Source organism: Poecilia latipinna, unplaced genomic scaffold (assembly GCF_001443285.1).
Source record: "Poecilia latipinna isolate Pla-1442-1.1 unplaced genomic scaffold, P_latipinna-1.0 Scaffold1738, whole genome shotgun sequence".
NCBI lineage: Eukaryota > Metazoa > Chordata > Actinopteri > Cyprinodontiformes > Poeciliidae > Poecilia > Poecilia latipinna.
Window position 1 is genome coordinate 6,280 of NW_015114354.1, and position 21,136 is coordinate 27,415.

The 21,136-nt window shown below is 37.6% G+C and overlaps 2 protein-coding genes and 1 long non-coding RNA gene across 4 annotated transcripts in view; 1 reads left to right on the forward strand and 2 right to left on the reverse strand.

Moving 5' to 3' along the window:
* Positions 1-521: 521 nt before the first annotated feature.
* LOC106964938 (metastasis suppressor protein 1-like) lies at positions 522-11,774 on the reverse strand. Of its 2 annotated transcripts, XM_015060731.1 has the most exons (5): positions 11,492-11,774; positions 11,264-11,417; positions 7,906-7,967; positions 1,203-1,276; positions 522-972 (listed from the first exon to the last, which is right to left on the reverse strand). In XM_015060731.1, the coding sequence occupies exons 2-5, from the start codon at positions 11,333-11,335 to the stop codon at positions 905-907; spliced, it is 276 nt and encodes a 91-aa protein (XP_014916217.1). In that variant the 5' UTR covers positions 11,336-11,417; positions 11,492-11,774; the 3' UTR covers positions 522-904. The 2 variants fall into 2 exon arrangements, with proteins under 2 accessions (XP_014916217.1, XP_014916216.1); XM_015060730.1 differs by having other exon boundaries at positions 523-972; positions 11,264-11,774.
* A 2,633-nt stretch (positions 11,775-14,407) lies between these two features.
* On the reverse strand, positions 14,408-19,544 carry mal2 (mal, T cell differentiation protein 2). The gene is made up of 4 exons (XM_015060734.1): positions 19,244-19,544; positions 17,049-17,219; positions 15,189-15,389; positions 14,408-14,661 (listed from the first exon to the last, which is right to left on the reverse strand). The coding sequence occupies exons 1-4, from the start codon at positions 19,358-19,360 to the stop codon at positions 14,590-14,592; spliced, it is 561 nt and encodes a 186-aa protein (XP_014916220.1). The 5' UTR covers positions 19,361-19,544; the 3' UTR covers positions 14,408-14,589.
* A 924-nt stretch (positions 19,545-20,468) lies between these two features.
* Positions 20,469-21,136, forward strand: part of LOC106964941 (uncharacterized) — a 19,805-nt gene continuing 19,137 nt past the window's right edge. Inside the window, exon 1 of the long non-coding RNA XR_001428528.1 lies at positions 20,469-20,686. This is a non-coding gene — a long non-coding RNA (uncharacterized LOC106964941). The remainder of the gene's footprint in view (positions 20,687-21,136) is intronic.

Consider the following 21,136-nt stretch of genomic DNA (forward strand, 5'->3'; position numbering starts at 1 on the left):
TACTGCAGGCATTCCTGACCTCTTCACTGAGCCAAAAATGAGAATTATAACTTAAAACATATCCTCGGTTTTGTGAATACAGCACCTTCCAGTCAAGCTTATTTAGGAAAAGATCAACTCTTAGTGTGCTTTTTGAACATCTACGCAATTTTTCATTCTTCTGAATCACTAAACTGGACGGTCCTTACTAACCCACATTATCATCTTTAACTATTTAAATTTAAAGTAACAAATTAACTTTTTGTCAGATTGAAGCCTGAACAAATGGCACCTTAACTCTATATTGAAGCTATTCGCTCTGCTAGTAGAGGTTGGTTATTAAAATCCAAACCCACAGCCTTTCTGAGCCTCTAATCACAACATAAAGAAACAAAAGTCAGAACATTTTGGGTTTAAAACCACCTCCCGCATCAATTTAGATTACATTAGATTGACATGCACTGCAGAAACCTCCATAAGTTAAAAGAGCTTGTTGTAATATGAAGGTAAATACCTGCCGTGCATAAACGTTGAAAATCGTAGCTCATTATCTACCCTTGCTTCTTAAATCTAAATAAAGCCTGAGCCGCAGTGCACCAAACGGCAAGCGCTGTGTGATACTGCTGAACGAAATAAAAAGACTGCAAGTCAAAGTCAGTGAGAAAAGGGCAGAGGAAAAGTGATGCAAGGCTTCTCAGCCAACTGATCTGGACCCCTTTACAAAAAACTGATATAATCTAAGAGGGCGAAGGAGAGGATGATCACTCCCTGCACCTCCCTTCAGCTCTCCTCCATCACTCTCACTCCTGTGATTGAGGTAACGAATGTGTGCGTCTGTTTCAGTTCCTATTAATAGGACAGTGCGTGGCTGGAAGTGTCCAAGCTAGGGAAAGATGAGATCTGTTACTCTACCACTTTCCCACTCTCACACATTCAGAATGAAAACAGAGCAGCAGCAGAGAGCCCAGATGTAGAAGAGGTGGGGGGGTTGGGCTACAGAAAGTGGAAAAAGGTGAGCAGAGGTCAAACACAGAGCCAACAAGAGAGCTTCAAACAGCGCACTGATGGATTTATTAGCCACACAATGCAGCCAATGAGCCGCAGACATTCCACACACCGTAGGGTGAAGAGCTGGAGTCCAACATAATGCAGTCGCAAAGACAAACAGAGTGACATGGCTGTCAAACATTTTGGGTTAACTACAATACAGAGACTATTCCTACCTCTTGAGTTGGTGGCCAGGTCGGCCACTTTCTGGAAAGCATCCAGGAAGACCGTGACGGCCACTGCTGTCGCCCTAAGACAGGAAAACAGATTCATGAGGCAAACATTACTTTCCCCACCCAACATATGAGAATGGACGATAACTTTGGATTGGCCATCTTGAGGTTTGAGAGGTTTCCTGAACAGCCAGTCTTTTCCAGGCTGAACACAACGAATTGTTTCTCCTTCTTTTTCTTTATCCCATAAAGCACATCAAGGTTGCCACACAGCCGCCCTCACTGCCGCTGTGGCACTTCACAGTCAATGAAATGTCAGACTGGGTTAATCTGATATTTTGCATACTAAGGGGAGATGCGAGCAAGCCCTTCTGATTTAAAAAAAGAAAGTACGAAGAGCAGGCTAAATTAGCAAACATGCTAAATAAGAAAGGCAAATGGGAAGATTGGGGCTGAAAAACTGAAGAGAAAAAAAAATCTGTGCAAAATGCTATCAAATGTGCCAAATTAACAGATATTTTGAGTGGTGGAGGGCCAATGTCAGTGACAAGTCAGGATCAAGGGTTACTGTAGGCCACCTGCTTCTACGAACGTTCAGCGCTGTTCCATGTTTTCTCCATTTGTGGATAATGACCCCCATTGTGAATAGCTGGAGTCCCAAAGTCCTTTGTAACATTTCCCAGACTCCTAGTTGCTAAGAAATTTGTTTCTTGTCTGTTCTTGAATTTCTTTTGATCAGGGGCATATGTTGTATTCTGAGCTGTTTTCACCAACATAATGTAATCTGACCTGGGATTGACTCATGAAATTGAACCAAGAGAATGCTATTAATCAAAGTAAATAGATGATTTACCAAGGGCAGTAATTATATTTTCACACAGGGCCAGGTTGAATCGGATAGTTTGTTCCCTTTATAAATGAAATCCCAACTCAAAAGCCATTTTTTTTCCATTTACTCAGGTTATCTTTGACATTTAAGAGTGTCAAAAAAGTCAAAACAAACCATCTATAAGGTTGTAAATATCTTTTCATAGAGGTGTATTAATAAGCTGAACTTTAACATGCGACCTGAAGAATAAAAATTAAAAGCTGTTTTTATGAAAAGGTGTAGACGTGTAAACAAGACACATTACACAAGCGTAACCACAAAACATGTACATGCATTTGGTTTCTGTAAAGTAAACATCAAGGTCGATGTTTTCACAACTCAACATGTACTGTAATACAAGCGTTTTAACTACAGGTTGAACATGCCCTGCTGAGTGAAGAATGTCTCAGTAATTACGCTGAGTTTGCCTTACTTCCAGGTCAATGAAGGGATCAGTGTGGGATCAACTCAGTTGAGTCCTGCATTGCAATAAAAAGGGCGTAAAGTGATTGCCAAACTGACCTAATTTTCCCATCATCTTATTTTTTAGTAAATGAGAAAATACTGAACATGCACAGGGACAGACGAGAGGGTCAAGACCGGTTAACCGTATAAATCAGTCAACAACTAGTGAAAGATTATGATTTTGTTTTAAAATTACCCCCATCTTACTCAACTGGCTCCTTATTCAAGTACCTGAAAGATCAGCTATTATGCAAGTTCATAACTTGCTGCTTTTTAGCAATCAAGGTAATTGGTTACCCTCCAAAACGCTGGTCTGGTTTAGAAACAACAGACGGTGCAGGATTATGACCACAAGTATGAAGATGAAAGAAGCTTAGTGTGCACAGGAGCATGAACGTGATATATGAGCTCCCCGCTACAGAGACTGGGCCACTTGTATGTGATGCATACCACACAAAGTAACACAATTGTCAAGAATTTTTCCAAAGTTTGTTCCCTCACACAGGCTCTTTTGTTCTAACGCCGAGTGGGTAATTTGCAAACACTTGTTATTCTATGTGGCAACAGAAAACCTCCATAAACGACTTGGGAATTCCCATCACCATTACACGCTGGCATCAGGTAAATAAAAGATAAGGATAGGATTTCAATTCTGAAGAGACTAAAGATTGTTTTCGCTTTACCTGAATATTTAATTTGTTTGAGAAGCATTTTATTTTATTTTTTTAATATATACAACAGAATGATTGGGGTGATTTTCAGCTTGCATTTTCAGAAGATGCAGGAAAAGATTTCTGTGTTCAGGTCATCACAAAGCAGCCTTTCACAACTCTATAAGAAAAGCGAACCAAACGCTGGGTTAGCCCAAATATTCTTCCACAGAACAATCTTTTCCTTCAGAAACTTAATGCAGTATTGGTTAACAGGCGGTGTTTTGTGGGAGAGCTGACCAGAAGATCCATGGGTGTGTCCTGCAAATGGAAAAAGAAACACACGCACAGGCACACGCAGATGCCTTTCTATTTAAAGCCTCACACAGGCACCATAACAGCCTCTGATATCTGGCTCCACTTATTTATTACGTGCATTTACTGGTCTATGGATAATATTTTTCAGGTGCTTGAAGCCAAATCACGTTCACCAAAGATTAAATCATTAACTAAAAGTGGATTTGTGTGATAAGTGGCTTAAAACCCGCTTTCAGTACAACTGAATGCAAAATGTTAAGGAACAATAATTGGAATCCAAGTCATAATGATTAGTTTAATTCACATTTCAACTGGAGATGAATGAATGGTACATTTGTTTCTTATTTTCTTGTGCAGGTAAAAATTCAGCATCCTTGTTTCAGCTCTGAGTCATGTGGCTATAATCATCGCTTTAATTTACAGGTGCACTGCTAAAGTTCCTTGAAATCTTTCAATTACAACAAATTTCAACATATTTTATTAGAATTTTATCATAAGCCAACATAAGAGGGTGCAACCTTGTGAAGTGGAAGAAAAGTGAAACATGGTTGTTTTTACTAATGGAAATCTGAATTGTATCCGGACTCACTGAGGTAGTACTTTGCAGAGACACCTACTGCAGTAGGTACAGCAACACGTCTTTTTGGGTATGTCTCCACCAGCTTTGCTCGTCTAGATGCTTATGCTTATTGTTGTGCAAATAAGATGCTTATCATCATCTTATTTGCACAACAGTTCAAGCTCAGTGAACTGAGCTTGAACTGTTCACTGCCATGTAGTTCTGGATGCCATGTAGCATCCAGAACTACATGGCAGTTCTGGATGCTTTCCACAACCGTCATGTATGTAGTTCCATTGTTTTGCCCATCAAATCTAATCATGTTTAAGACAGACCTAAACTTTATTTTCTTATGACATTGTTCTAGTTAATCTTCTACAAAGTCCAGATTTGCAGAGTGCACAACTAACACTACTCCTGTCTACAGATTGTCCCACCCGAGCTGTGGGTCTCTGCACCTAAGAAGTTGTTCCAAAGTGTTTTGGATAGTTGATTCCAGCGCTGTGGGAGATGTTCAAAGATTGAGGTGTTGACTTATGACCCATCTCTTCTTGTGACATTTCCACAACTTCATCCACGAGCAGTTCTTTGGACTTTGTAATGCCATTAATTCATTAATGTTCTCTAACTGCTCTCTGGCTTCACAAAACTGCTCCACTTATACTGAGCGCAAATTACACACAGGTGGATTCTCTCTAGTAAATATGAGACTTCAGGAGACAATTCATTGAGTTTTACTAAGAAGCATCACAGCAATGGGAGAGTATAGATTATTTATGACATAAAAACTCCCCAAAACACCTTGAAGTTTATGGTTGCTTAGTGACAAAAAGTAAAACATATCAAAGTTTGTGAATGTTTTTCTAAGGCACTGTATGTACAGCAAGCGCTTAAGCTGTGAGCCATACTCCAACAAGGACCTGACTGCTACCACTGGTTTTAAAATCTGCACACACCCCTCCTATAAGTCAAGACAAATGACTTTAACATATCTATTCCACAAGGCCTTGGCCAGGCCAATCTGAACTCCCCGCAGAGAACGCCACAGTACAGCAGAGTACTCTTTACGACAATGATACATTCACTGCTCTCATCTATTCTTAGAGAAGCTGAAGCTGGAATGTGACTAAATGCGAATCATAGAAAGAGGTTGAGTTGGCTGAACTTGTCTCAGGAACATAACATGCTTGACTTATCACACAGTAGGTACTTGGTGTTTAATGCATCCTCGTACAGTAGGAACACCCGTTATAGCCTGCATCAGATATAAAACACCAAATTTAGATCAGAACTTCGGAAGATAATTGAAATACTCCAAATAGTGCTTCAACACTGTATGAACTTGTAGCTCAACTGATACAACTGCATCAACCATAAAAAAAAAAAAAAAGTCTGGCAGATTTACAGAGAAATTACCTCATATTAAAGCATGTGTCAGAGGGATCCATTTCCATTACCAGAAAACACATTTATGTTTTTTTAAGGAAATGAAATCCCACCAAACTGTCACTACACTGTAATTGGCTCATATGCTGGCTGCTTTGTAAAGGGAGCAGAGGGGCTTAATTACAGAGTAGACTGCCTTTGGCTGCAATAGACCCACTGACATATGCTTCAACCACTACTGGATAAGGTCTGGTAACTTATCCAGACCGAGATGAGAAGGTGGGTGTGTTTGTGTTTTACTACATGCATGTGTTAGCTGCTCAGAATAGTCCAGTTCCCAAACAGATTACAGAGGTCCATCAATTGGGGGTTTATGGAAAACAGAAAACTGTAAAAAATTACTGGAACCAGGTCTAAAAATGGACAGAAAGGATCTTACATGTCAGTTTCCAAAAACAAGACATGTTGGCAAACACAACATAAAGAAAGAAAAATATCTACACACAGCCTAACATCATAACCACTCCTCTGTTGGGACCAGGTCGCAGGCTGTACTTCACCTGGAAAAGTCTAGTCTAAATATACCACAGAGTAGTCATCTTTCCATGAATGACATTCAGTGTAAAGCAGGAAGTAAACATTTCTGAAAGCTCTCATTGAGCGATTCTGGGAGAACACAGAGTGCATTTAAATGCAATGGTTTCTACTGCTCCTACGCATAATGAGGCTGATTTGTTTTTGTGTGAATATGGACTCTTAAAATAACAACGTGCATTTTTGTTTTTAGCACATGGAAACGGTAGCTGGGACTTGCTAAGGATTATTATTCCTAGTTGCGCATTTTACCAAATCTACATTATTGAACATCTGGAGGGAAGCATTTGAAGCAGTAGCTCTTACCCATCATCTTAATGGAAAAGGGATCTATATGAATGCATTAAAGATAATTATTCTGAGTTATTTATCATTAAGTTGCAATGCTGCTGACATTTTAATTCTCATACATAGCCCCTTTTGTAACTTGTTTGGAAAGCAAAACACATGTGGACAAAAATGACACCACTTGTAAATTATAATGCAGTTACCAGCCCACTGGTAGCTCTATATTGCTATAGCTCACACTTAGCTTCCATGGGGATGTCAGGAAATTTGTTTATTTTTTTTAACACTTGCCTGATGACCAAACTTTAACATGGTACTTTTAAAACTGCCAGTCATTAGCAACAAGCTAACAAATATTCCTTGGACATTTTGGATGGCAGGGTCACATATTTGACCCCCTGAATGATGGAGAGAGTCGAATAACATTTCAGCAATAATCAACCTTAATAGAGAGGTAAACAGAACAATGGGACACCGAGCGCACCCAGGCGATTATTATTGTGTCACTGAACCTTTATACAGCTGTCAGTAAGTGTCAGCATGAGGACACATGGACACCTTCGCTGCTGGGGAAATGCCATGCACAGTTAATCAAAGAATAATTAAAACCACGGGATGTCTGTATCTGCCGTGCTTGTTGGACAAAGATCTTTTATTTTCGTTGTCGTTAGTTGTTCGTCTTCTGACACGTGGCCACTTAAACCCAACTAGGAGAGGTGACTGCTGTTCACAAGGACTTGAAACAAGTAAGCCTGAAGCTGTATACATTTACAGTCTTTAGAAGATGAATTAAATAAGACAACGGTGATTGAAGCTTACATAAGGATGCTCCAATTAGTGTTGGGAAAGAAAGCAATTCTGTAAACATAATTGTTGTTATTAAAAGCTATATGGCTACAATAAAAGCGTAGATTAGGTACAAAATCAGTTGCAAAATTGGGTTTATGATTAGGAGGCATATGGTTCAACTGATTTGATTGCTACGGCACCAAAGGAATGTCTCTGGACAAAACTAACATATGCTGCACATTCTTCAGGATTTTAACTAAACAAATAAATTTACTTTTATAATTTTAGTTCCTTTTAACATTTTGTTCAAGGTCAAACATAATTTCCCTAAAGAAGGAAAAGGAAAATTAAATCTGTTATGCATATAAGACGTGCATGAGCTCCCCTGATATGATTGGTAAAAGGAGGGCTGAAACGGCTTCTGGCAACAATTCACTATGAGCTCAAGTTACAACAGAATTGATTATAATGTATGTGGATAACATCTCTCCACACATATCTACCATTTTTACCAGTCGTTTATACATATTTTGACTTTGTTTTACACATGGGTTTCTTCCTTTGTTAAAAGTCTATATTATTACACATAAAGAAAAAAAAGAGACCAAATGGCTCCACAAATTAAAATATCCAAACAAGAACCTGCATTGCTGAAATTAATAGAACATTATTTCTAAAAAAAAAGTGATTTCTGCTCTTACGCAGCTTAAAAACACACTTTAAGTTTTGCTTATTAAGATTTGAACAAACATTCAAACATGTCATATGTGTACATTATCACACACTCACCTGAGCTGTGACTGCAGTTTTCCTGCCTTGGTGATAAAATCTTCCCAGATAGGGCAGCTGCTCTGTGGGAACGGAGATAAAAAAAACCCGTCATGATGCAATTTCACCGTCGGAACAGACTTACTTTTTCCCACAGTTATGAACATAACAGCTTAAAACCTATGGCCCAATCCTGATGCCTGGCCTCACCTGAACAGAGTTAACGCCAGCTCGGGTTTCCTCATGAATGCAGCCCTGTTGAGTCATTTCCAACATTACGTTTTAATAATACTTGCAATTAGACCTGATTGTTTCATGATCTTAAGATATCAGGGTACAATTCGTTTACCAAAAGAGTAAAATCTAGTATTATAGTTCCAAATTGTTTCCTGAAAACTATGTTTAATTTACTTCAATTAAAGTCAGACTTCTGCCATTTTTAAGAGTAAAATAAGAGATTACCATCATGTCCTCCTTGCGTGTTAGGCTGCAAAATGGGTCATGGGCCTCCTTTGGAAACAATCCAAAACAATGAGTACACTAATGCTATGGTATAATGAGTCCAGGTCCAGATGGGACAGGTTTTTTTTTTTTTCCCTTTTCAAAATTTCTGGACTAAAAAAGCAGATGAGGAGCTCTGTACCCAAACAGCTACAGAGAACAAGGCCAAATATGAGTGAGAAAGAGAAGGCCAACAAGTTTGTAAGCAAGAGATAAAGCTCCCTAAAGAATCCGTGCATTTTGTCACTGCTTTGGAACTAGTATCAGGGGCCTGAGGAATGTCACATTGTACTGTCAAACATAACACCCAACAATTAAGTCGACTCATTTGACCCACGGTCCAAATTTCTTCATATTACATAACCACTGCACCGTTTGGTGCATTTCTACAGCAAACTTTCACGTTTTTGCATGGCTCCAATCCTTCACTCCATTTAATTTAACCTAACATCCTTTTAATACAGTCACTTCTAAGCTTCACTTCTGACTTCCTATACTTTTCCTATTACTTGTTGACAGACTAGACCTTGAAGACGTTCAGGCTATTAAACATAAGGTCACCTAACAGGCTGCACAACGTTCTGGAGTTTGAATCTCAAATTTCTATTTAAATAAGCAAACACAGTCTCTTTGACCATTCAGTAATTTGGGTTTTCTCCGGAAGTTTCTCTCGAAAATGAATAAGATATGTTACAATATATGTTCCTGTGCTGCTGGCTTGTGCAAAGTTGTACATTTATGACCCTTATTTCCATATCTACCTGAGCTACTAGGAATTATCACTGTACTGTGTCCCTTTTTATGTTGGCACCAAGGAGCTACCAGTCATTATAAATGCAAAGTTATAAAACCTTGTAAGTTTTTGTTCTTCTACAAAGAGCAAAAATTTCTTTGTATGGATACTTTCTACAAGTACCCATACAAATAATTTATGTGATAGACCAGACAAGTTTACAATCAGCCACCCCAGAATAAAATCTTTGCAACACTACCCTTTGCTTTTTATTACAAGGTCTTTGGAGCCATTTCTACTAGCTTTGAACATTTGCAGACTGAAGTTTTTAGCCATTTCTTTTTACAACATTGCTCAAACAGTCAGGTTCAATGGGTAAGCATCGGTGAAAGGTAATTTTCTGGGGTTGCCACAAATTCTCAATTGGATTTGGGCTTTGACTGGGAAATTCCAACATATTCCAGTGAAGCGTCAGAGTCTTTTACCTACTGGATGGTTAGAATCTGTAATAGCCTTGAGTATTTTGCAGCTTCCAACTGATTTTCTTCCAGGAATGAGCTCCATCAATCTTCCTACTAGTTTTGACCAGATTCTCTTTCCCAGCTTAACATCTTCACAGCATGATGCTGCCATTTCTTCTGCCCATCAATCTAAGCCATGGGTGCCAAACTCCAGTCCTTAAGGGCCGCTGCACTGCAGTTTTTAGATGTGCCACAGGTACAAAACGCGAATGAAATGGCTTAATTACCTCCTCCTGGTGTAGAAAAGTTTCCAGAGCCTTGCTAATGACCTAATTATTCTATTGAGGTATGGTGCAGCAGAGGCACATCTAAAAGCTACAGGACAGCGGCCTGTGAGGATTGTAGATTGACACCTGTGGTCTAAGCAGACCGACAGGTCTTTGTAGGTCAGAAGCTATGCCAAACTCTCTTTTCATTTACAGATGAATGATTGAACTGTGAAGATATGTTTTTTCTAATAACCATACACCAAAACTGGTGTATTCCTTCATCTTCATGATGCCATACTGTTGACAATTCTAGAACAAACCTCTGAGTTTAAAATAAGTTTGTCAGACCCAGATTAAATTGCACCCAGGTGGACTCAATTAACTAATTAGCTGACTTGAGAAGGCAGTTGAGTGTACCACAGATCACAAATGGATGCCACAAGTTTCAGATGCTCCTTTGTCAACAGGTTTGAAAACCATGCATCGTACACCTTTACTTTATTATGCACCACTTTCTGATGCAGTCGCATAAATCCCAATAGAATACATTGAGTTTTGTGCATATAGCATGATTAAAAAGGGGGGGTGGGGGGGTACAGATAGTGTGAATACTCTTACAGGTACTTTAAACACTACATGTAATGCAGTTCCTGCTCACAAAAAAAAAACACTTCAAGCTGAAACATAGAAAGCCAGTGTAACGTGCAAAACTACATTCTCCTATCAGTTGTGCCATAAAATCTATGAATGAAAATTTGAATACATGAAGACAAAAATACTCTCAGTATTTGCATGTCCTCACCACCATCTGGCACCGTGTTACCAGTAAGTTACAGAGAGGAACAAGCAGAGCGGTATGAGGCACTGAGAGGTGCTGAATACCTCAGCTGTATTCATAACAAACTCCTTTACTCCAGCAGACCCCCATAGGCTGGACATTTGACCCGAGCATGTCAAAGTCTACCTACCTTGTGGATAATTTTCTGCCCAGATAGCTACATTCCAGCGTGCCTTCAGGCAAATACAACAGCTGGGGACGGTGTAAATGGTCTCACGGTGCTCAGTCAAGAATACAAAAGTTATATGCCCCAATTCTGACTGTCCTAGTTGGACATAAGTGATGGCTGCTGTATTTATTTCAAGTTGGATCAAAAAGGTATCCAATATTATAACCAGAGCACAGTCCAAATATACTTCAATTTATGTTAGAAAGAATAATAGCTCTACTCAACTGTATTCCAAAAGAGTATATTTAAGTTCAACTCTACCTCTCTTACCAACTAAACTGGTTTTTCACCAAGGGTCGGCTGGTACATCAGTTTAAGATAAAACAATTTAGTTCAGGCGGCTTGGGGGCGGGGGGGTTCTCCTTTACATTAACACTAATTGTGCTCTTAAAAGTTTCTTTAGCTTACTTTCATGTCTCCAATGACTGTCTGGAAGAGTCCTCCGAGAGCGCTGCATTCCTTCTCGATAACAGCCTCCATTTTTCAGGACCAGCTCCAGTGGTCAGTCCTGACTCCGCCAGTCGCCTCCGCTGCCCAAAAGAGCCAAAACTTCCCAAAAAGTCTGAATAAGGAGGACCAAGCGAACAATTAAAAATGTCTACTGCGAGAAAACTGGGGGAAAAAAACAGTTTTTACCGCAGTCAGGTGTGTTTAAAAACACAGTCCAGTCCTGCTCTGGGGCAGCGCTTAAAATCAAAAGAAGCTGTTTGGAAAAAAAGAGAAATTTAAACCCCATTTTTCCCTCCACGACGCCTCGTTTATATCCATGACTAGACTGGGAATTCAATCTGTACCAAGCTGATAATGAATGAATGAATCTAATCCAAAATGCTCACACGGTAATACTTCTCTGTATCCCGACAGGTAAGTAAATACCCACTGTGCTCCCTCTGCTTCCAAAACTGAGAACGTTGTGGTACTCAAGCTTTCCAAATTTATAAATGTACATCCGATAGACAGTATTCGTCAAAATAAAAGCTCCTCGAACATTTAAATAGGCTTTTGTGCCTGGTTACAACGATTTAAAAACACTACGAAATATCTAGAATCGGGTTCATGTATACTTATATTTTAAAACTGAATACAGTCATAAATGTAAACACAATTTGCTTGATACGTTCGATACATTCATCACGCGTTACTGTCTTATTGTGAAAGTTTATTCATACACTTCCGGTTTGTCATCTATACGTAAAGAAAACATGCACGTACATCAAATTGGCTGTATTCTCTCAAAGTTCTGGCAAGAACTAAAGGCATACAGATGCAGTCTAAATAGTTAATATTTTCAGTGATGGATTTGTTTTATTTTGAAGTTAACACACTAATATAAAACTACATGTCCTTATTTTCTTACCCTTGACTTAAAAAAATATCCAGGATTCAGTTTTATAATTCTATTTAAAAAGCGAGGATTTGTTACTGCATGGGAAAGGGAAATAATTGATAAAAAAAAGGGAGCTTGCATCTTTAAAAAAATACTGTAGAAAAAGGATGTCACCTAGTGGCCTAAATAAATATTACACCACTCAGCCGCTTGAGTTGGGTCCCCTCAGTTTTTAAGGCAAATTTGTGAAATTGCGAGACTTTAAGTCTGTTTCATTACTTTCACAGAGGGGACACACCTAAATTCTTATACAAGTCCACACCACCGTTTTGAAATAGATTATTTTACATTTCTGTAAAATAAGAATGAAACAATGAAAATACATTTTCCCACCTGTGATGTGACATCCCCATACAATTCGACTTAAAAAAAAAAAAGCCCTTTTGAAGATAAGAAAACGAGAAATTGCAAAAGTAATACATACCCTTAAACTTATATCTGTTGAAGTATCTTTTGGCACATACTTCATGGTAAAAGAGACTGAATCAGTGTGTCATTCATTGACAATATTTGCCTATGCAGTAAAAGTTCTTCAAATCCTTTAGACTGGGGGATATCTCTTGTCTACAGTTTCTTCAGGTGACCCTCCTCCCCTGCATTTTGTCAAAATTAGTTCTCAATTCAGCTCCTTAAAAAAATAAATAAAAACAGACAAAACAACCTAAGCAATTTGCTGTCCTTCATCGACAAAAACTTGTTTTTTGGTTTCACCAAGCTGACATTTTTCCAAACTCCACAATCACATGGTAGAGATGAGCTCCTATAAATTGAATGGATCTTTTATTGCAGTCGTACCTTCTCAACATAGAAATTTCCAACCTTTGATTTGAGTACAATTATTCGGTTAGCAGTTTTTAACCAGATCACCAGTGCCACAATCACTGGCTTTTTAAACAGTTCCTTAAAAAAATGTACAGCATTTTTCATTCTATGCTCTACTTTTTAAATTGATTAGAAATTCTGTGAACGTGAGACTCTTACACTATGACTTACTTTTTTCCTTTGGGTGTAAATATGCACAGAAGCCCACTAGTACAGCTGACTAGGTGGAATGTGGACCAGTGTTTGTGTGTACATATGGTACTGGTTTAGCTTAAGTATTTTTTTAGCAAGTTTCTATTTAAATTAGGATGTTTGATTATTCAACCGTGATGCTAGTTTATTAGATACACATGTGCTTTTTTTTTTTTTAAATTCCATATCAATCTAAGTTATGTGCTATTTGTATAATATAAAAAAACAAAGAAAAGTGGGAAAACTCATGAGTATTACTTGGTTTTTTCATTGCCAGAAAGAAAAATTAATAGCTCACTTCTAATAATATTTTGGCATTCTAAAAGCTCGCATGAGTAGGATTTATAATCTTATTTCTGTTGGTTACTCCATGTAAACATATCTATAGTACACCAAATAATAAACCACATGTAAGGCTTTATATATTTTATTTCTTTAGTTCCAAAATGCATTTCTGTTTTCAAAAGTAGCACTAGTCAAAACAAATGTTTAATCTAAAACTCTCATAAATTAATAGTCCAAACAACAGTGCACAATAAAAGATTATGAATCATGTGACATTTCAAATCAGTTAAAGCAGTTAAATAGTACAAAGTTAAATATAAAACACCAAATACTAATATAATGCTTTTCAGAACATACAGATGTTTGAAATATTTTACTCTTTTTTGTGATTTTTCTTTATTGCTGAAAGGATTACATGATTAATTTATGATAAACTACCAGATTCACAGATTAACCTAGTTTAATTTCTAATTCTGACATTTATATATGACAAAGTTTGATTCAGTGTGTTTCCTATAATACTGGAAAAAAAACTTTTATTCTCAAGTTTATTGAGAATATCTGACAGTCCTCAAAGTAACATCCAGTGATATCACATATGTTTTCAACTCATCAACAAAAAATGTAGCTAAAATGTTTTAAAAGCAAAATGGGTCATTTTTTTAAATTCCATGAGTAAAAAAAATGTTTTTCATGCATTGTTTTCACCTTTCAAAATCTTAAAACAATAAATTAGAGTATAAAGCCCTCTCAGTTCTCTTTCTAATTTCCATTGTGTTTTGCCTGAAGGACTCTTGACTGAACTTATGCAAGACCTGTCTGCATGGGGTGTCAAAGAATTTTTTTCCAATAAAGAAATTTCTTCATTTTTGCTTGATGTAGGGTTTGCTATCTGACAAAAGGCTCACATTAGGAAGATAATACATTATGTGCTTCACTGAACAAAAGTGGACGTCGATGAATTACTGAATGGTCGGGTTGTTTTTGTCTGGCAGACATGCTGACATCATAATGCAGATGTAATGTTACTTTCTGTTCATTCTCCTGGTCACTTCCTCCATCTCTTGAACCCCATCACCATACTGCCTCCGTAGCAAAGAGTTACCACAAAGGCAAATATCTGGGACAAAGGAAAAAAAAAACAAGTAAGCCAACAAAAACAAACTTTAAACTATATCTTATATGGTAGACAAAAATAGTACAAGTAAAAAGATAAACTTTAAAATTATGAATGCATTCTCAATAAAACTCAGACTGGCATTTAGAAAATACATAATTTTGATCATCATAACTGAGTTTAAACAGGAAACCGTCAGTCTGAATTAATGTCAGATGGTTAAAATAATAAAAAAAAACGTTAATGTGTCTTTTTATACAATATGCGGGCTGAGAACTATGATTATTTTTAAATATCAACACTGTTACATTTTTCACTCACTGAGAAATAAAACCATACCCTTAAATTAATTACCCTACACTGCCTAATATTTACATGGCTTTGTCCCAAACCTCTGAATAAATAATATATGCTTTATTGTCAACCTAATGTAAATCTGCATCTTTACTATTTTACTGCAGCACCTTAGATTGTGAAACTTATAATTAAGAAGTTCATTTTATAACTGATTTATGTTAAAATGAACTGACCGTGGCTGCCACATTAATGCTGTACTCCCTGTAGCTCAGCACTGTGAAAATGTTGCCCCGAGGGAAGGTTATGCACAGGACCGAGTCAGTGCTGTTTGGTAGTGAGTTGATGTGAGCTCCCCCGTTCGCTGCTGTGGTTGCCGCCTCCAACACAAATGCAGCAAAGTAGAACAGCAAAGCTAGAAAGTGGTAGAAGACATCCTGAGAAAAAGAAGGGAAATTTATGTGAAATAATTGCAATAAAACGTTGAAAACTTATATTTTAACCATGAATATCTTCAGGAATGATCTGAGTTCATTTTTACATAAAGATAAGATAAGATAAGATAAGATATCAATTGTAAATACAGGATCCATGTCCAAGAATAAGTAAATATTTATGCTGACTGGACACTGCTGAGTCCAATTTATTCTTTCAAGTAAAAGAGAAAAGATACAATTGAGATCAAATCAGAAAAACGAAATGCAAGAAAAGTCAGACAAAGACGCCTTAAAAAAGATAAGAGAGAGAGAGGGAAGAATGAGACAGGGTGTGTCTGAAGAAGGAGGGTTAATGAGAGTTTGTTTTTGACTACTGTGAGCGTGGCTGGACATGAAGGAGCCCTTTGTTGTATTTCAGTGTGAGCTCATCATCCATGTCACTCATTGTTCTGCTGAAAACAAACAACCCTACACTCCCGGCTACTCCTGGAAGCGGGGCGTGGAGCCGGAGGAAAGGCTAGCTCTGTCTGAGAGTCCAGACTTGACCCAGATGTAAAGCCACTACAGTGACATAACGTAAGAACACCATACTTTCTCAATCCTTCATGTATTTTATGTTTTACAGGAAAAAAAAATCTATTTTTATATTGTACACCCAGTCTGGTGACTTTATGCAACTACCTAAACAGACCTGGAAAGATGTGAAATATGCTTTCTGTGCCAAGCCTTTTGCAACCTTTTTGACGCTTTTTTTTCTTTTCTTTTACTTTATAAATGTAAACAGAGTGTTTCTGACTTTGCAAAATTAGATAATGTAGAAGAATATGATTACTCAGGTTTTTATTGTGACTTTGACAGGAAAAGTTCAAACAGTGCTCTGACACAGGGCCAGACACACCCATCCTTCTGTTACCAGTTGTAGTTTGACATTTTATTTCAATCTGGTTCACTGCTCATCTTGCTGTTGTGTGTAAACTCTAAATCAAATAATAATTGTGGGGGAAAGAAGCAAAAATAAAAACCTTCAAAGATCTTCAGAAAGCCTGAGGAACTATTGTTACTCCTGAGTCTAATATAGCTTAATACCATGTTTCTTGATGAGTTGTTTGATGTCCTCTCAGTTCTGCCACTCAATCACATTCCTGCCTTAAAAGATTGATTGAATGAAGTGGCTTTTGAGACTACCTGTTTCAAATCTTAGATTGTCTCCCCAATGGTGCTTTGTAACACTAGCTTACCATGCTTTAATAAAATGGAATAATGTAAATCTCACTCTCCTCTTTAAATATCTTAATGGCTAGTTTGAATACTTATTCTATGTTTAGCTTTTGCACTACATCTGGTGGGACTAAAGCTTGGTTCTTGAATCAAAGAGAGAGCTTACCGTGAATAGTATAATAGTATACTCATACTGTTATATTCATAGTTGATGACCAAAATATTTGTGTGACATTTGAATATCTATCTAAAAGTCTCGTTTAGTTCCAGGAAGTTCTGAAATGCATATAATATCTAACTTGCACAGATGAGGTGGTAGATGTACAAAAAGCCTGACGTGTGATTGAGGACAAGAAGAGAAATGACAAGCAGGAGACACAAATAGCTTGAGATTTACTTGTTTTTCTTTTCTTTTCTTCCTTTTTTAAGTGTGCCACTTACCAAGAAGTTCCAGTCCGTGTTGATGCGGTCAGCCAAACCAGTGACGAGCAGAGTGAGGTAAAAAGAGGAGAGGAAGAAGGCGGTGACGGACACAAACATCACCCAGCCCTGCAGCAGAGGCACGGGCACGTTGGAAGAGGCCACCAGGATCCATACCAGACCACCGAATAACTAGAAATGGAAAGAAATATCATTAGAGAAACTCTCCAAAGTGGTGATTTTGTTTAGGTCAGATGCCCTTGCCATTATTTTGGATTGGTTTTTGGAAAAAAACAGAAAAGTTCCTTTACACAGTTTTTTATTTTTTATACCGAAGATTTACATCCAAGGAGAAAAGTTAAACTTTCTAAACACAGTGTGCGTTATTGCAAGACAGTTGTTTGCTGAATTATTCAGAAAGTAGGTTGGACTGCCATATGTTGATAACACTCCAAACAATTGACATGAAAAATGAATGAGTCTTCTTCAGTGAAGACAAGGTGTGTGCATACTGTAGCATGAGGTCAGTTTGTAATCACCAGATTTTTGCGCCATTATTATTGAAACAGTTGTGATCATTTCAAAGGAGTTGGATATTTGAGTCGAGATATAAATGTTTTAGACATGTTCCAAAAAATCCTGAAACTGGCTGATGATCAGATGTTCTATGCAACTGTTTCAATTGGTGGGTGGGGGAGGGAGAAGGGAAGGGGTGTTGCCTATTTTATCTATGTTGTGTGAAACAATGTTGATTTTTTTTTCCTTTAAAAATGCAAGCCTGTGCCAGGCATTTTTCTATTAAGCCTCCTTTATTACAATTCCCCTAAATAAATTCTGACGCAAGCCATTACCTTTTTGAATCACTTAAAAAAAAATAGTGCCAGCTATTCTGTGGAGACCTCAGACGTTTGTTTTTAATCCATTAGAGAAAAACAGCATAATAAAGACCAAGAACACAGCAGACAGATGTTGGATACAGTTGTGGTTGAAAACACTTAATGCTGAGGCTGAATATTCCCTTCCTCCAGGAAAATGGTCTTAAATATACAGCTGGAGCTACAGTTGGATTAATAAAGGCCTATTCAAAGTCTAGGCCTAGGAGTCCAGGATTCATTTGAGAATCTGTGGGAATACTTGGAAATTGATTTTCACAGATGATCTCCACTCAAACTGACTGAATTTGAGTTGTAAAGAAGTAGAATAGGTGTTTCAATCTCTAGATGTGCAAAGCTGGTAGAAAAATGCCACACTTGTGTAACTGAAGTGAATATGACACCACTGCAAAATTAAAATGAACATTCTGGAGCAAAACATAAAATACCCATGGCATATCTTTTATAGAATTTTATATAACAAACCACCTGCGACAGACTGGGGACCTGTCCAGGGTGAACCCCGCCTCTCGCCCGGAAGGTTAGCTGGAGTTAGGCACCAGCAACCCTCCCAACCCCACTAGGGACAAGAGTGTACAGAAAATGGATGGATGGATAACAAACCAGCACACTGTATTTTGTCCATGTGTCATAAGAGTACCGAAACAAACTTGACAACTAGTGCTACTGCAATGTAAAGCAACAGTTGATGCATTATAGCATTATAGTCAAGTACTGCCAAATCAATTGGATGCCGCCACTATCAGGAAGGCGCAATTTCTGATAAGGACTGGAAGTCAGAATTTGAATGCCAGTGTTTCTACCCATAGGCCTATAAAAGCCTTCAGTAGCAATGGTTTTTCCAGTTAATAGTAAAATTATCCTACTGATTATTGGTTATACATAAAGTCAATGCAGAGGTCACCTTGCAGGTGAAAGGGCATTATAGTGCAGGGACAAACCAGAACCAATGGGTTGTTATAGTCCTCATAAATAAAGCAGTATGGGATAAGGCGACTCATGATAGCAAAAGTAGTCAGTGTAATAGCAATAAAATACATGTCTAAAAGCATGAACTACCTTGTTATTATAGCTGCAAGTCAGATTTACCTTCAAAGCAATAAGCCTCACCTAAGGCAATCACGGAGAGAACTGGTTCGTTTTGTTTACAACTTTGACACCAAGTAATTTCTTAGAACCGAATAAAAAGGTTTTAGATTACGCTCAACATCTATTCTCAATAGTTAGCAATACATTTCTAAAGAAATAAGAACTATTCACACACTGGATAACTATGTGTACAAGTATATCCCGAAACAACCCTTTTTGCAAAATATCACTTACTATTTCCAAACAGACAAGGACTCCAGAGTAGGTCCTCAACACCTCCAGTCCCAAAGGTAACGAGATAGTTGGCGTTGGAAAGGAGGTGGCGGCGGGGTTTGCGGCTGGTTCCGACATCTCTTTATCAGCCTTCTGTCTGTCTCCCCTTCTCCTCTTCTCTGGCTCTCACACGGTCCACACTCAGAAAAAAAAGAGGAAAACTCGCTGCTGAACAAAAGACGGGAGAACGGGAAGAAATTCCTCTGGAGTCATGTATCCCCCGAACAGGTCGGACAGGTGCAGCGGCCACTCCTTGGAAAGCGATGATGCATTCAAGGAAGCCAGGGAAGTTTCTAGATCCAGAAAGCCTTCTTCTAACTTCATGCCAGGAACCAAAAAAAAAGCCTTTAAGTTTATAATTATTTTTTATTATTTTATTTAAAATATGTTCAGATAAACTTGGAATGATATCAACATATTGATTTCCACACCTGGACTACTAATTCAACATTTAAATGGAATGTAGTTATTCTGTGGAAGTAATTGCATTAATTCAATTTCTTCATACATAACATGAATTTTACAATAGATTTTGTGAGCAAACAATAACTAAGTTAATTATTTGGATAATTCCACACCCTCGATCTCAACACAGGACAATTCTGCTTCAATATTGTAAAGGTTTACTGACTTCACCTGCTGCTCATTTATCCAACTCCAAGTGAAGGCAGCAGTTTCTAGTTAGAACACTTGATTCTCTTCATGAACTATTACATCTACCAGTACATAAGGCCGCAGATTTAACTTTCCCCTCTAAATCCTGCTTGACGTTAAATTAAACGTTACGTTAAACAAGCTGAGAGACAATGAGTGTGATCTGCTTAAACTTCAACATGCAGGAACAGTGTGAAGCACAGACATGTTGTAAAGTAAATAATAGTTTGAGCTTTGAGAAGGGTATTGATTAGAAACAGACAACACTTTTTCATGCATTTACAGTAAAGACAACTTATTTTCTGAAAAGAATAAATGTTTTATGATTCATTGTATGTTTTTTTTTTTTTTTTTTTTTTTAAAGGGGGAGTACTGTTGAGAATAGCTGCTTTCTATCTTAAGTCACAGTTAATGATTATCTAGGTTATGTGAGACAATGTTGATTTAACCTCTGAAAGGGCACGGCTCGTTTCTGTGTGGAAAACTATTCAAATTAATTCAACCTTCTAGTTAGCTCTCTAAAAGCCCCACTTCAAATACAAAAACTATGCAAAATCTTTTTTCGGACCTAAACTGTTACCTCTTACAACCAATCATCTTCTGCCAGCCAGTCCTTCAAACTCAGCAAAACAAAAATAGTTACTGATCTAAATAAACATAAGGTGTTTACTAAATGTGTGCACCCAAATTAGTAAACAACCTAATGCAATAACCACCACCAAAGAAAAAGTTAAATTCTAATTATATTATGTAAAAACATTTCAATAAATACTAACACTGCCGAAAAGATGGAGGAACCTCCACAAGCAATATTTGCAGTTTATTCTCCACATGAGGGTTTTTGAAAACTAAGAAGGACATTCTAAATACTTGAATGAAACACAAACTACAATTGTTCTGGACGTGTCCAATAGAATAGAACAGATTTTTATTCATCCCCGAGCAGAAATTGATTAAATGGCAATTTAAGCGAAGTTCTCTGAGCCTTGCCTTGATCAGGAAGGTCCGCCTTTGAATTTTGATGCTGGCATTATAACCACCTACTGGCACTGTAAAAGTAAAAGTAAATTTCTGCAGAATTATGAGACCCGTATCTTTGAGCATTTGTTTTATGTACTTCATAAAACAGATGCTGTTTGTTTTATGTATTTTACCATGTCCAAATTATAGACAACTATAGACATCAGCTGGTGTATATAT

Coding starts and splice junctions, on each gene's coding strand:
- mal2 (XM_015060734.1), bottom strand. CDS start 19,360: ATGTCGGAACCAGCCGCAAACCCCGCCGCCACCTCCTTTCCAACGCCA. Junction 15,390..17,048: donor ACACGGACTGGAACTTCTTG/GTAAGTGGCACA, acceptor TCTTTTTCTCAG/GATGTCTTCTACCACTTTCT. Junction 14,662..15,188: donor GCATTAATGTGGCAGCCACG/GTCAGTTCATTT, acceptor CCTTTGTCCCAG/ATATTTGCCTTTGTGGTAAC.
- LOC106964938 (XM_015060731.1), bottom strand. CDS start 11,335: ATGGAGGCTGTTATCGAGAAGGAATGCAGCGCTCTCGGAGGACTCTTC. Junction 7,968..11,263: donor CAGTCATTGGAGACATGAAA/GTAAGCTAAAGA, acceptor CCGTTCCCACAG/AGCAGCTGCCCTATCTGGGA. Junction 973..1,202: donor CCTGGCCACCAACTCAAGAG/GTAGGAATAGTC, acceptor CACTTTCTGTAG/CCCAACCCCCCCACCTCTTC.